This window comes from Muntiacus reevesi, chromosome 13 (genome assembly GCF_963930625.1).
Source record: "Muntiacus reevesi chromosome 13, mMunRee1.1, whole genome shotgun sequence".
NCBI lineage: Eukaryota > Metazoa > Chordata > Mammalia > Artiodactyla > Cervidae > Muntiacus > Muntiacus reevesi.
In genome coordinates this window covers 27835776-27850992 of record NC_089261.1, presented here as the reverse complement: position 1 = coordinate 27850992, position 15217 = coordinate 27835776, and the positions used below count along the sequence as shown (strand labels likewise).

General features: G+C 53.4%; 1 protein-coding gene across 5 annotated transcripts in view; it reads right to left on the bottom strand.

Moving 5' to 3' along the window:
* Positions 1-13454: 13454 nt before the first annotated feature.
* The window catches only part of SFSWAP (splicing factor SWAP), a 77594-nt gene continuing 75831 nt past the window's right edge, over positions 13455-15217 (bottom strand). For 3 of the 5 annotated variants that reach the window (XM_065903939.1, XM_065903943.1, XM_065903942.1), the window contains exons 18-19: positions 14005-14077; positions 13459-13727 (exon numbers count right to left, since the gene is read on the bottom strand). In XM_065903939.1, the coding sequence (XP_065760011.1) occupies positions 13662-13727; positions 14005-14077 (139 nt within the window). In that variant the 3' untranslated portion in view covers positions 13459-13661. Of the gene's footprint in view, positions 13728-14004; positions 14078-15217 lie in introns of all 5 variants that reach the window. The other 2 variants (XM_065903941.1, XM_065903940.1) reach the window with 2 other exon arrangements.

The window sequence follows — 15217 nt, the reverse complement described above, 5'->3', positions numbered from 1 at the left end:
CGGGGCCGCCCCCCGGGGGACGGACCCCTCCTCTCCCTTCAGACCGCGCGAACGCAGACCTCGAGCTGAGCACGGATTCGCGGTCACTGGTGGGGACCCGGAGCGGCAGCCGCAGCGCACCCGGCGGACGCTTGGGGGAGCCTTTGCACCGTGGTAGAAAGGAGGTGGGGGCTGGGTGGGCGTGAGCGGTGGGGGTCGGGTGAGGGGCGAGGTGCAAGAGTGGGAGGGGTCGGCTTAGGGGTGGGCGCCGGGAGGGGGTCCGGGGATGGGCGAGGGGGCGGAGCCGGGCTGCGGTGAGGCTGGGGCGGGGGGAGCTTGGGAGGGGCTGGGATAAGAGAATAAGAGACGCTGGGGCGGTGGGAACGACTCCGGTGGGGTCTGGGCGCTACTGGGGGTCAGCGAGGACCAGGGGTCTGTGCTTATTGTGGATGTGGGGAGGGCAATGTTAATAGCTGGCGTCCGTTGGGAGGTTAGTGTGTGCCCTGCGCTAGTTAAGCGCCTACCGTATATACCCGTTTACTTCTCACATCTTTCGAGACAGAAACCATTATTCCATTTTTCAAATGAGGAAACTGAGGTCTCAGAGGAATAAACTAACTTGTGGGAGGTCACAGAGCTGAAGGATCAAAGGATCCCCAGGGCATGCAGGGACTGAGGTTCCAATGCAAATATTCCTACACCTCAGTTACAGTTCCTACAACCTCTCCCCTCCCACACACCAGCCCCACTCAGCTCCTGCTGTCGATTGTGGTCCCATTCTAGAGGCCCAGGCACTTCGGAACCCACGTCCCCCAGTCTGAGGGGAGCGGTGGCCCTCCACTCAAGTGTGGTCTGGGTTTCAGGGCAGAGCTCCCCTCTGGGGAGGTCTTGCTTATCCTACTCCCCCCCCCCCAACCCCCACCCTTACTCTCAGAGCCTCAGTGACCTGTTCTGGAGCATGGAGACTCTGCACCTGCTCAGAAGACCATTATATTCATCTGGTGAGATAGGGTTCAGCAAGGACCCTTCCCTGACCATTCACAGGCATACCCCCCAATTTTGCTCAAGTGCTAGTGGCAAAAACCTAGCTCAGACTGGCTCTAGTCAGGGAAAGGAAATTTATAGGCTCAATAAACTGGGGCATTTTGGAGCACATTGATGTCAGGCAGGGCTGGATCAAGTTGCACAAAGACGTGATCAGAATATGGTTTCTTTCCCCATCTCTGTGTTGGCTTCGTCCTCAGGCAACATTTCTCCAAACGGCAGCAAAGGCAGTTTAGCAAACCCAGCAGACTGACTCTCAAGCCACAGTTCCGGGGCCATCTCTCATTGGATGCTGTGGGCCATGTGCCCATCCCTGAACCAACCGTGTGGTCAGGGGATGGAAGTGGGCAGAACCGCCTGCCCTGGTGGTGGAGAGGAAGGGGAAATTGCCATCTAAAAGGAAGCTTGAGATGCTGATATCAGAGTAGAGGAGGGTGGGTATCAGGAAGGGCTGGATCAAGGGGCGCCAAAGAGATGCTAGAGCAGTCAACCCCATGATTTAACAGAGTCCTTCCTGCATTTGAGAACTTTGAGAGGAACACTAACTGAAGGGCTCTAGGAGACACTGAGAATGGCGAAGAGCGAGGGCTTGCGGCAGTGGCTTAGGGTCACAAGCATAAGCAGAGCCTGCAGGCAGACATGGTTCTCCCCAGATAGGTCCAGCTGGTGGCTGGGGAATGGTGCAGGACACGTCGGGGGGGCGTGTCACTTCATAGTGGGGCTGCGTGGCTCACCACGGCTGCTGCTTTCTCTTCAAGCCTGCCAGTGAATTCTGGCATTTGAATGTGGCCTGAATCCAAGCAGTGGTGAGAGGCCACTTTCACCCATCAGATGGGAAATGTTAAGAAAGTCTTCTATCCTCATGTGCCAAGGAGGGAAGGTGGGACTTCGGTGCTCCTGGAAGGGGTGCCAGCTGGTGCAGCCTCGCTGGGAGGCCATCAGGGAGCAGCTATTAAAATTTAAAAAGTACATTTTCTATGGCCCAGCATTCTTGGTTTCTGCCCTAGAAAAACACTCCCATCTTTGTACAAGAAGGCTGATGCAGGATGTATTATAAAAAAAGAAAAAAATCAGAAATCACCTAAATGTGTGTGGTGATGCTGGCTGGCTGTGGTCAAGGATGCAGGTGAGGGCAGGAGTGGGGCTATGTCTCACTGCAGAAATGGGCGCCTTTTGTAAGCCCCACAGGTGCTGTGTAAGGTGGTGGCTTCCCTGGGCTGACCACACTGGAACATACCCCAGAGATGGAGCATTGCACTGAATGAGGAAGAATGGACTAGATCCAGGTGTACCAACTTGATATGTTGTTGAGTAAAAAAAACAAATTATGATAATGGTTTTTCCGGTAGTCATGTATGGATGTGAGAGTGGGACCATAAAGAAGGCTGAGCACTGAAGAATTGCTGCCTTTGAACTGTGGTGTTGGAGAAGACTCTTGTGAGTCTCTTGGACTGCAAGGAGATCAACTAGTCAATCCTAAAGGAAATCAACCCTGAATATTCATTGGAAGGACTGCTGCTGAAGCTGAAGCTTCAATACTTTGGCCGCCTGATGCAAAGAGCTGACTCATTGTAAAACACCCTGATGGCTGGGAAAGATTGAGGACAGGAGGAGAAGGGGACGACAGAGGATGAGATGTTGGATTGCATCACTGACTCAATGGACATGAGTTTGAGCAAGCTCCTGGAGATAGTGAAGGACAGGAAAGCCTGGTGTGCTGCAGTCCACAGGTCACAAATTGTCATACCTGACTTAGCTACTGAATAACAACAGCAATGATTTTTAAAAAAGCAGGGAGTGGTAAACCTTCCCAAAACAACTGTATATTTACGTTTACCAGTTGTACCTTATGCAAACACACATTATATCTTCCAAGCTCCTTGATCCATCCTTGGCGGCTGTCCATTCTTCTTTTCTCTGACTTCAGCACCTCCCTTAGAAAAATCCCCCTCTGAATCTGTCAGCCCAGGGGGTTTAGTGATGTTGACCCCACTCCAGCCCAGGTTGGGTCAGTTGCTGAATTCCATCCCCCTGGCCATCTGCTTGTTTCATGGATGGACACACGACCCACATCCTCCACTGAGACAGCATTGGGGCTGTGGTTTTAGCTATTAGTTTCTCTCTGCAGGCCGGGCTGGCTAAGCTGGAAGGATGTGGGCTACAGTTTTCCTGGGCTGTGTGTGTGCACATGTGTAAAAGCAGAGGAAAAAATCTGGAGGAAGTGTGTGAAAGTAAAGGGTGATGACCTCAGGCAAGGGGACGACCCAAGCTCCACCTGCATCCCTGGGAGCCCAGCGTCCAGGTGTGACGCTCCCTCCTGCCGCCTGCACTGCGGCTCTTGGTCCTAAGGGCTTCAGGCTTCAGGATGTCCATCCCCGGTAACTCTGAGCTCATGACTAATTGTGGGGAGATGCTTCTGGCCCTTGGATATGACCTACACTGTCCACAGACACTGGTCCTCATGCCTCCTGCCCTTCCTAATCCAGCTGCCCGGCCAGGTTCTTGGGGGGGATCTTCCTCCAAGTTACTGGGTCTGCTCAGGGGACGGGGCATGGACCATTGGGTACCAGGACACAGAGGGGGTGTCCTGGTCCCTTCAGCGTCTCGGCACAGTTTTACATTCTTACCAGGAGCAGCTGTTCCTAGATTGCTTGTGTAACTGAAGGTCAGCGGGAAGAGCTGGGTAAATGTGTATGTTGGATATGAAGTGTCGACTTGCTCAAGGACATCCCTTCTCTGAGCTGGGCCCCAAGGGGAGGTGGGGGCCCTTAGACCAGGCCTGAGACCTTCACTCTAGCAGAGCGATGGGGCCCGGCCCACATGCCTGACTCCCTGCCTGTGGGGCTGACACCCAAGGGGCCAGGGCGGGGGTGTGGTGTGAATGAAACAAGGGTGCAGAGTGGAACAGTGGCTCCCAGAGACACCCAGGCCTCATCCCTGGAACCCATGGATGTTCCCTTATGTGACAAAGGGGGCCTCGTAGATGTGATTAGGTTACAGAACTTGAGATGGGGGTGCTCACAGTGGGTCCTTATTAGAAGGAGGCTGGGGATTTCCCTGGTGGTCCGGTGGCTAAGACTCCAGTCTCCCAATGCAGGGGGCCTGGGTTCCATCCCTAGTCAGGGAACTGGATCCTATGTGCTGCATCTAAGCTCTGGTGCAGCCAAATAAATAAATATTCAAAATGAAAAAGAGGGAGGTGGGAGGCTCAGAGTCAGGGGACAAGTCCATGTGGTGATGGAAGCAGTGGTTGGAATGATGCAGCCTGGAGCCAAGGGGACGCAGGTGCCTTTAGAGGCTGGACACGGTGAGGGCAGAGCCTCTCTGTGAGATGGAAGGAGCCAGCCTGCTCACACCTTGCTTTCATCTCGACAAAACTGTCTCCAGACCCTCCAGCCTCCAGACTGTGAGAGAGAATAAATGTATCTTGCTTTGCAACACTAGGTTTGTGGTCACAGATACTCAGCCACAGGAAACCTCTGTGCATCTTTATCAGGTGGTGAGATGGGTGGGGTTGGCGGAGTCAGGAGGGAAGGCAACATTAAATGGGGTGTCAACTTCTCAGAGGCCTGAGGGAAGAGCAGTCTGGTGGGAGGCCAGCCCGTGCAAAGGCCCTGGGGCAGCCGCTGTGCATCAGAGGTCCAGGCGTGGGGCTGAAGGGCCGAGAGAGGAGGGGTGGTTTAAAACTTCCCAAGGGGACCACACCCCTCCCCCTCGAACCTGGGTGAGCCTCATGTCCTCCTCCATCAATAGGTGAGCCTGAAGGACTCATGTGGAGATTTCCGCGGCTGCCTTAAAAAAGGCCATGGGCTTCCTTAGACCCCCACACACTCACTCCAAGTCACAATCTCGATGGGGTGGAGAGAGGGAGAGGGAGAAGGTGAGGATAGAGAGATAAATGGGAAGCCCCAGATGTTGCAGCTGGGTCTTTGTCTTCCCGGCTCAGGAGCCAGCTTGTGGGTGGAGAAGCTTTTGCATAGTCTGGGGGTGGCTGTGGGAAGACTCTGAGGAGCACCCCTGGGAGACAGGATGGGTGAGAGGTGTTTAGTGCTGCCGCATTTGGGGTGTTTTGCTGGCATGTAGATGCTGTATTAGCTCGTTAGAGACGCTGTAACAAGCATCACAGACATTTATTTTCTCATGGAGGCTGGAAGTTCAAGATGGAGGTGCTGCAGGGCTGGTTCTGTCTGAGGCCTCGCTCCTTGGTGTGTAGCTGGCCGTGTCCCCACATGGTCCTCCCTGTGTGTGTCTGAGTCCTCATCTCTTCCCGTAAGGATACCAGTCCTATGGGATGAGCCCCAGTCAATGGCCTCACGTTAGCTTAATTACCTCTAAGACCCTGACTCTCAATAGTCACATATTGAGGTGCTGGGGTTAGGACCACAGTGTCTGCATTTTGGAGGAACACAATTCTGCCTGCAGCTGGTCCCAGATGGAGGGTGAGCAGACAATAGTCAAAGGCGAGAGGTCGTCGGGGCGGGGACCGAGCGTGCAGGGTGTTGGGCAGGCAGCGTGGCTGTGGGGGTCGGGGTGCAGGGCTGCTGGGGTCCCTGGGCCCCACCCCGATCGACCTCCCAAGGGCAACTCTTGGACCTAGAGCTGGACCCTCTGCCCAGCCTGTCCAGGTTGTGCCCCCAGGAGCACCCCAGCCCCTCTCTCGCCCGAGAGGACCACAGTCTGCAGGGAAGGAATTATAAGAGAGATCAGTTCTGGTTCAGAAGACTTGTGTTCACCTCTTGGTATTTGAAGAGAAGACATTCTGGCTGCTGGGATTGTCTGTTGGACGTGCTTGGAGGCCCTCAGGCTGAGCCTCAGCTCCCCCTCCTCTTCCGTCAGAGCCAAGTCTAGCCCCTCGGCCCCGTTGGCCTGTGTGAGAGAGGAGCAGTTTCAGGCTCCTCAGAGAAGCTGAGCTGAAGCCCAGGGACAATCAGAGAGCTGGTTTCAGGCATGGCTGGTTCCAGTGGCTCTGGACACAGACTCTCACAAGGCTGACCTCTCATGCCCCCCCACCCTTGCCCAGAAGAGGAGGCCTTTCCTAACGTTTCAGGGAAGCTCCTGGATTGTCTCACTTGGGACTTGTCACCTCCTCTGAGCCCATCACTGGGCCAAGTAGAGGCGAGTGCTGATTGGCTGGCCTGGGTCTTGGGCGGAGGGTTGGCCTGGCAGCCCCACCCCAACCACGTGGGTCCAGTGGAGTGCAGGTGCCAGAACTAAGTGTTGGAAGGAAACAGGCCAGACAATACATGTTCCTGCACCCCTTCCAGGCTTGTCATCCGGTCACTATGCTCCTGGCGCTAATTTAAGAGCATACAGACCCAACTCAATGAATTCTTCCGGCCACCCTTCCCAGGGGTGCCATAGCTACGCCCAATTTAAAAAGAACCTAAGCTGAAAACCAGTGTCCACACAAAAACTTGCACACGAGTGTCCATCCCAGCATTATTCATAATGGCCCAAAAGTGGAAGCTGCCTAAATATCCATCGAATGATGATGGACGGATAAACAAATGTGGTGGTTCCACCCAATGGGATATTATTCAACCCCCCCAAAAGCTATGAAGTTGTGATGCAGGCCGCAGCATGGAGGAGCCAGGAAAACACTATGTAAGCAGGGAAAACAGAAAGAAAAGGCCACAGAGTGTATGATTATAGGAAATGTCCAGAACCATGAAGTCTAGAGAGGCAGGAACCAGAGATAACCAGGGCTGGGGGAAGGGAAGGGGGCGGCTGGTAATGAGTAGGTGGTTTATTTTGGGGTGATGGGGACATTCTGGAATCAGATGGTGGTTGATGGTTGCATAGCGCTTCGGATGTACTTAAAAGTCACTCAGCTTTAAAGCGGTAAATGCTGTGGTGTGAGTCACCACTTAAAAGAAGAGAAGGAAATGCGGGGACGAAGGGTTAGGGGCTCTGCTCCAGGCCCCCCAAGTGGAGGGCTGGCAGGTTTGACCCGCCCTCCCCATCTGTGCTGTGTGGCCGCCGCTCTTCTTGCCCCCGGCCGCGGCCGCGCAGTGAATGGCTGATCAAAGCAGCCGGCACTTTGTAAAGCTGACAAAAAGCCAAGTTACTCTGCATCACTGAATCTGAGTGGTGCCATGATTCCAGAGAGCGCTCAGAAGGGAAACTGCCGCCAAGCACGCGATGACAGACTGCTCTGTCACGTGCCGTAGATTTCCGACTTATTGGATGAGCTTTGTAGACTTAGCAAAATCCAGCTCTTCACCGTGCATCTCTATTAAACAGGCATTAAAGAGATAAGGACCTCCCTGGTGGTCCTGTGGTTAAGACTCTGCCCTTCCACTGCAGGGGGTGTGGGTTTGATCCCTGGATGGGAAACTAAGATCCTGCGTGGCACAGCCAGAAAAAAAAAAAATTTTTTTTTTTTTTTTTAAAAAAGGAACAACATAAGTAAAGCAGGTTGGTGAGGCGTTGGAGGTACTGTCAGGTCTGTGCTCTGTCTGGGGGGCTTTGACCTTTTCCAGGGAGGGGAAGGGGAAGGAAGAGGGAGGAAGGATGCTTCTTCTTTTTTTTTTTTTTTTTTTTTTTTTGTTTTTGTTTTTTTTTTTTTATTTTTTTTTTAATTTTATTTTATTAGTTGGAGGCCAATTACTTCACAACATTTCAGTGGGTTTTGTCATACATTGACATGAATCAGCCATTGAGTTACACGTATTCCCCATCCCGATCCCCCCTCCCACCTCCCTCTCCACCGGACTCCTCTGGGTCCTCCCAGTGCACCAGGCCCGAGCACTCGTCTCATGCATCCCACCTGGGCTAGTGATCTGATTCACCATAGATAATATACATGCTGTTCTTTTGAAACATCCCACCCTCACCTTCTCCCACAGAGTTCAAAAGTCTGTTCTGTACTTCTGTGTTTATATATACGGAATTTAGAAAGATGGTAACGATGACCCTATATGCAAAACAGAAAAAAGGATGCTTCTTCTTAAATAGTTTACGGAGAAGCCTAGCCCTCTGGGAGTGCAGCTGAAAGGGGGAGGGTCTGCTCTTGACTCAGCCCTGAGTTCCTCAGAGCTAAAGCCTGCTCTTCCATAGTGTTTGGCGTTTCCTTCCAAGGCTGCGCGTCAGGGTAAGTGGTGTCCCCCCAAATCCATATCCACCCAGAACCTGAGAATGTAAGCTTATTTGAAGAGTGGTTGTTACAGATGGAATCAAAGTTAAGGCTCTGGAGATGACCATCCTGGATTATCCAGCATGCAGCGTGTGTGCGCGCTTAGTCATGTCTGACTCTTAGTGACCCTGTGGACTGTAGCCCGCCAGGCTCCTCTGTCCATGGGATTCTCCAGGCAAGAATACTGGAGTGGATTGCCATTCGCTTCTCCAGAGGATTTTCCTGACCCAAAGATTGAATTCATGTCTCCTGTGTCTCCTGCGTTGGCAGGCAGATTCTTTACCACTGAGCTCAGTTCAGTTCAGTTCAGTCGCTCAGTCGTATCCGACTCTTTGTGATCCCATGAACCACAGCACACCAGGCCTCCCTGTCCATCACCAACTCCCGGAGTCCACCCAAACCCATGTCCATTGAGTCGGTGATGCCATCCAACCATCTCATCTCTGTTGTCCCCTTCTCCTCCTGCCCTCAATCTTTCCCAGCATCAGGGTCTTTTCAAATGAGACAGCTCTTCGCATCAGGTGGCCAAAGTATTGGAGTTTCAGCTTCAGCATTAGTCCTTCCAGTACACTGAGCTATCTGGTGCCCGAACCCAGTGATGGAGATCCTCAGAGGAGGTGAGAAGGACGGCAACGCATGGAGAGGAGGAGGCAGTGATGGGGATCCTCAGAGGAGGTGAGAAGGGCGGCAACGCACGGAGAGGAGGAGGCAGTGATGGGGATCCTCAGAGGAGGTGAGAAGGGGGGCAACGCATGGAGAGGAGGAGGCAGTGATGGGAATCCTCAGAGGAGGTGAGAAGGGGGGCAACGCACGGAGAGGAGGAGGCAGAGATAGGAGTGATGATGTGGCCACAAGCCAAGGACTCGAGGATGCCGGCAACACCGGGAGCGAGAGGAGCAGTGGCTGGCTCACCATCAGAGCCCCTGGAGGAACCAACCCTGAAACACTCAGGACTCAGACTTCTGGCCTCCAGATCCAAGAGGACAAACTCCTGTGTTTGCAGGCCCTTGTTAATGGTGGCTCAGTGCTAAAGAATCTGCCGGCCAAGGAGGAGGTGTGGGTTCAGTTCCTGGGTTGGGAAGATCCCCTGAAGAAGGGAATGGCAACCCACTGCAGTATTCTTGCCTGAAGAATCCCATGGACAGAGGAGCTTGGTGGACTACAGTCCATAGATGGGGTCGCAGAGAGTCAGACACGACTTCGTGACTAAACAACAACAACAGCAAAATGGTGGTTTGAGTAGACCCAGGACCCTGACACAGCTGCTAGCGGTCCTCTGTGCCTCCCCTGCCTTCCTGCTGTTCCCTAAGTTGGAGCCAGGGCCACCTTCCCCACTCGGGAAGGGTTGATGCTGCCTGTCACCATCAGGGGCTTCCTTGTCCTCACCCCGGATGAATGGACTTAGCACACGCACGCACGCTCATTCTGAACAAGTCTGACAAATAATGAGAACAGGCAATGCATCTCTGAGCCTTGACTTTATTGAAGTCAACAAATATTTCTTTGTTGGTGTTCAGTCCCCTGGTTCCAGTGCTCTGTGGTGGAAGGAATAATCTCCTGTCAGTTTACACGATGTTGTGGAAGATTAGCTCTGGAGCCCTGTTCCGGGGCGCCTGTGTTCGGTGGCAGCCTCAGCAGTGGGAGACAGTGGCAGCCTTGGCAGTGGGAGGTGATGCCCTCCAGGCATTCTGCAGACAGTGTCACTGTGACTGAGGCCACTCCTCCTGAGTGATGCCCTGTCTTCTCCCTGCTGGACTTCAGGGCCCAGGGTTCCCAATGAGTCCCCGTGAGTAGGTTCAACTCATGTGCACTCATCCTTCAAGCTCACATGCTTTCAAAACGCAGGCATTCCTAGTCCCAGCTTTAGAAGGCAGAGTTTTGGGGTTTGAGTTTCTTTTTTTCTTCTTTTCTTTTAAATAAACCTTGGGTATTCCCTGCTGGTCCAGTGGTTCGGATTCTCTGCTTCATTGCAGGCGGCATGGGTTTGATCCCTGGTTGGGGAACTAAGATGCTTCATGCTGTGCGGTGCAGCTCAAACAAACAAAAAACCCAAACAAATAAAACTTTAAAATGTGGAACAGTTTACATGGATAGAAAAACTGAAGATCATACAGAAGTGCCGATGGCCCGCGTACTAACTTCCCTCTGTTGTTAACACCGCCTGTGCTGTGCTGCCCTGTCACCATCACTGAACCAAGAAAGAAAGATATCACTAGGTCGTCTGACTCTGCGACCCCATGGACTGGAGCCCACCAGGCTCCTCTGTCCATGGGACTCTCCAGGCAAGAGTACCGGAGTGGGTAGTTATTACCTTCTCCAGGGGATCTTCCCGACCAGGGATCCAACCCGGGTCTCCACATTGCGGTCGGATTCTTTACAGCTGAGCCCCCAGGGAAGCCCAAGGAGACCAGAGTTTCCTATTTCCCTGTGGTTGTAAAGAGCAATTTGGAAGGAAGCACGAGGATCATTCACATTTAACCATATGAATGATCACTTAATTCAACACAAATGAAACCGCAAACTCTGCTGAAAACCGCCTGCTGGATTGGGATGTTTGGCTGTTGGGTTGAGTTTCCAGCCTCTTCTTGGCAGCAGCCTGGCCTCCCTGCCGCCCCCCCCCCACCCTGCTTCCCCTTGGCCCCCTCCCCCACCCCCACCTCCATGCTTTCTGCCATTGCAGTCTTGTCCTGGATGAAGCGCCTTCCCCAGCAGGCTTGTCTCTTTCTGGGAATGTGGCAGAGCGGCTGGGCCCTGAGCTCTCACTAGGTCAGGGGAGTGGAATGGTCTGGCTGGGGGTGGCGGGCTGAGCCACACCCACCTCGGGGCTGTAGGGATGTTAAGACAAAGCGTTACTGACAACAGGTGGGAATGTGTTTTGAGCAATGTTACTGCATGTTAAGATCCTTAGAGATGATCCGGATCCATTACTGCACATGCATGATAAGGAGAGAAAAGTTTTCTTGGCTTGACACCCTGGCATTTTCAGTTGTAGAATGCGAGAGCGTGCTGTTCACCAAGGGGATGGGGAGGCTGCTGCCCAGACCCGCACTGGACCGGGGGCCTCTCCTCCCATTCCCACTTCGGTGATGGTGGTTGCCAGTCTCGCGGACCCCAGACACAGAGTCCACGACAGGTGTCGTCTGGGGGACGTCTGTGTAAAGACCGTATTTCCTCACTGTACCACGCCACTCTCCTGACAGCTCGATGTCACCTGCCATGTTCCCGGGGCCTCTAAACGAGGCTGCGTGCCATCACCCCAGAGCACTTGGTTGCAAACAGAAGGGTCCAGCGTGTTAGACAGGGCCTGACAGACGCCTGGACGAAGCCCCAGCCCCAGCCGCAGCATCCTCTGCCAAGTGCTTTCCCGCTGCCGCCGTCATGGACGACTCTGGACATCAGAGGAGGATGCGGGCCCATGGCGGACTCCCCACCCCAAGGTGCTCGGTCGGTGGGTGTCCTGCTGGCACTGGTCCAAGTCATCCTTTTCCTGCCAAGAATCTTTGTCTGGCTCATGCTCCCAGTTCCTTAACAGTGGAACAGCTAAACAGTGACCCTGCACCAAGCAACAGAGGCGTACAGATAGCAGAGAGAATGGAAGTCACGGTTGGTGCCCACAGGTCTAAGGACACAGAACCCAAGACGTCATGAGGAAAATGAAGGACTATGTTTAAAAAAAAAGCAATTTTTGCAGGCTCAAAAAAACCTTTAAGTTAAAAGAGACGTGACAAATTGGGAGAAAATTACTTGCAAAGTAAATAATACAGAAAGGGGTGCTTACTGTGCAATAAGCAACTCAATAGTAATAAAGAGCCAAAGCACAGGGCTGGTTTGCAGAGGAGAAAATACAAAGGGATTTATAAATACAGGGGAAGTTGCTCAATCTTGCTCATAATTAAAGAAACGAAATGAAAATGTGAGAACTTTTCATCTCTCTGATTCAGCCAAGATAACGTGTGAGTCACACTGCTTTGATGAGGATGCTGAAAAGATACTCATGTTTGGCTGGCAAACAGCACTTTCTGGAGGACAGTTATTCGTATCAAAATCAAAAGGATACGTACCCTGGGACTTCCACTGCAGAGTCCGTGGTATCTGTGTGCGCAGGTGACGTCTGTTCCAGGATGTCCAGTGTGGCTGTCACCCGGGGACTGTTCAGACAGCAGGAAAAAAAGAGGATGCCCCCGACATGCAAGCACTGGGTCCGTGCACCAGGCTTGTGTCTTGTTGGATGGTGGTGACCGGGCTGGGGCCTTAACTGCTGACAGGGCACTGTCTCATAGGCAAGCCCGTAGGACAAAGTACAGAACTCCGCATGCAGTGGCCACCGCCGTGTGCAGGGACAGGTGTGCGAGGCCCTGACGTCATACGCGTCCACCCGGCAGCAGGACCACAGCCGGACGGGGAGTGGGTCCTCGCCCTCAGCTCTGCACGCACCCCGGGCTCGGCGGCCCAGCCCCGTCCTCCTCCAGCCCGACCTTGGACAGTTGGTTCCCAGGGGTGTGTCGTTATCTTCCTGACCGTCCTCAGCAAGACCCCTGGGAAGGTGTCTGCTTTCTGAGAAGGAACATCTAAAGGATCCATTTTCTGGTTCTGGAAAATTGGCAGAACCAGGATGAATTCTGACTTTGGCACAGTGCAGAACCTTCTTACTGGGAGGAAGAACTTCAAACCATGGACAAGAGACGGCAGGCCCTCACTGCTGGTGCTTTAAATGAGACACAGGCGTCTGCGCACTGCCCGGGGGCTCGGGTCCTCCGCAGAGAAAGGCCCACGTGACACAAGCAAGCTGCCCTCTCATGGTTGTGGCCGAAGCCTGCAGCGGGGCGAAAATGGGCGGCTGTTCTAATGCTGGGGGTCGCCAGGGGGCCAAGCGAGCAGGGTTCAGTGAAAGGACAGCTTCAGCACCATCCATCTGAGTGAACATGGAGGACACAGGTGCTAAAGACAGGAACCCACCCCATACAGCGATGCCCCGCCTGGTGGAGGGGCCTCCAGGCGGCTCGCCTCCCCTGCTCTGTGGGGAGCGGAGACGGCAGTGGCCCGGCGCCCGGTGAGGGGCGTGCTGACCTCTGACCACAGGTGGGGGCGCAGGAGCCAGGGGTGGGAGGTGTGGTGGTTGTACGCCTGGGGAGGGGTGTTGCTGTCAGACTGGCAAAACCAACAGCCATCCCCACGTCCCCTGACGCCCACATGACAAGTGTTAGAGGCCAGTGACAGACGACAAACAGTAAAAAACAAACTCACAAGCCAGACAAGGAAGAAACTGCCCACAGTTACTAGCTAAAAAAGGTGTTTTCCTCCCATTTTATTTGATAATACATTTTCACAGAAACATGATATTATTTACAAATATACAGGTAAGAGACTGCTGGTCAAAAATCTTAAACTGAAAATGTCATCAAAAATTAATTTACAAAACCCGCCAACTGTCCAGGAGCCCCGGGGGGGTGGGGGGGGAAGGTCTGTGCAGGTCGGGGCTCTCTGCTTGCCCAAGGCCCGTGTCTCAGGAGGCGCTGGTCTGCATGTTTTTGGAAGCTGCTAGCATCGCTCTTACTTTGGCCATGAGGTCCTGTGTGAGGAGAGATGAGGTGAGGTGAAGACAGAGGAGGCTGGGGGCGACGTGCTAGGGGTCATGAATGCGCTCAGGGCCCAGGAGTCGACCACACAGGCCCACCCTGGGAAGGAGGAGACAGGGCTGCCCAGAGAGGGAAGCTCAGGGCTCAGCCACCCCGCGACTTCCCGACAAGAAGCCCAGGACCCCGTCAGCACCCACGAGAGGAGAAGGAAGTGAAGGCTAGTCCCTTCACAAAAAGATGGGAGCGAAGAGAGACCAGCTCCCACCTTACCTGAGTGATTTTGCTCTGCACAGAAGAAACGATGGCTGAGGAGATCTGACCGTCCTTTTCCTGAGAAACTCCCCTAATGCAAAGAGAGAGAAATCAGGGGCTTAAAAATACTTGAAGCCAATTTGTTTCCAGTATTTTTAAAAAATAAAGCAACCTTATAAATGGATGTATTTTACTTGTCTATTTTATGTAACAGAAATTTGAAATATTTCATAAAATGTAATCTAGGAGATCAGTCTGGGGTGTTCACTGGAAGGACTGATGCTGAAGCTGAAACTCCAATGCTTTGGCCACCTCATGCGAAGAGTTGACTCATTGGAAAAGACCCTGATCCTGGGAGGGATTGGGGGCAGGAGGAGAAGGGGACGACAGAGGATGAGATGGCTGGATGGCATCACCGACTCAATGGACATGAGTTTGAGTAAACTCCGGGAGTCGGTGATGGACAGGGAGGCCTGGCATGCTGTGATTCATAGGGTTGCAAAGAGGCAGACACGACTGAGTGATTGGACTGAACTGAATCTAACTCAAAAGATATTTTCATGTAAACATCATGTAAGACACATTTAAAAAAAGATGAAGAGAAGGGGACAGCACAGAGAGCTGGCATGCATTCCCAGAACCTGACCATAACTTGAGTGGGCGCCCCCGGGCCATGTTCTGGACTTTTGGGGGCATGGATGTGACACACGAGTGATGATGGAGTCTGTACTCAGTTTCACCTTTGAAGAAGCCACAGTTTAGTTTTTGATTCACCCCAAGTGAGCTATGGTTTCTGCCACTCACCCGCCAGTTTTGGGGGAGATGGGCCAAAATTCACACTCATGGAAACAGTGGGTCTACAAGCCGGAGGGAACATGACCCCAGCACCCCTCTGGGTGGATGGGTGGGGGCGGCTTTATGAAATGGTACTGTCTGGCAGATACCTCCAAACAACCAGGGCAGCTAGTCCTTGGGGAGCCACCTCGTGGGCATGGGGAGACCGTGATGGTCAGTGTGGACGCCCATGGCCCTGCAGCCCTTGTGCTCAGGAAGCTTCACCCCGTCTGCTCCGGCTTAGAGTGAGCAGTGGGTTGACAGGGGTTCTGGGGCTCATCAACCGTGCACTCCTGTGCCTGCTCCCTTCCCGTGGTCACATGGGGCTCCGAAGAGGGGGCGACTCCCACCCCACACGGCCTGTGTGAGGACAAAGGCACCATCATCAGGGAACAGC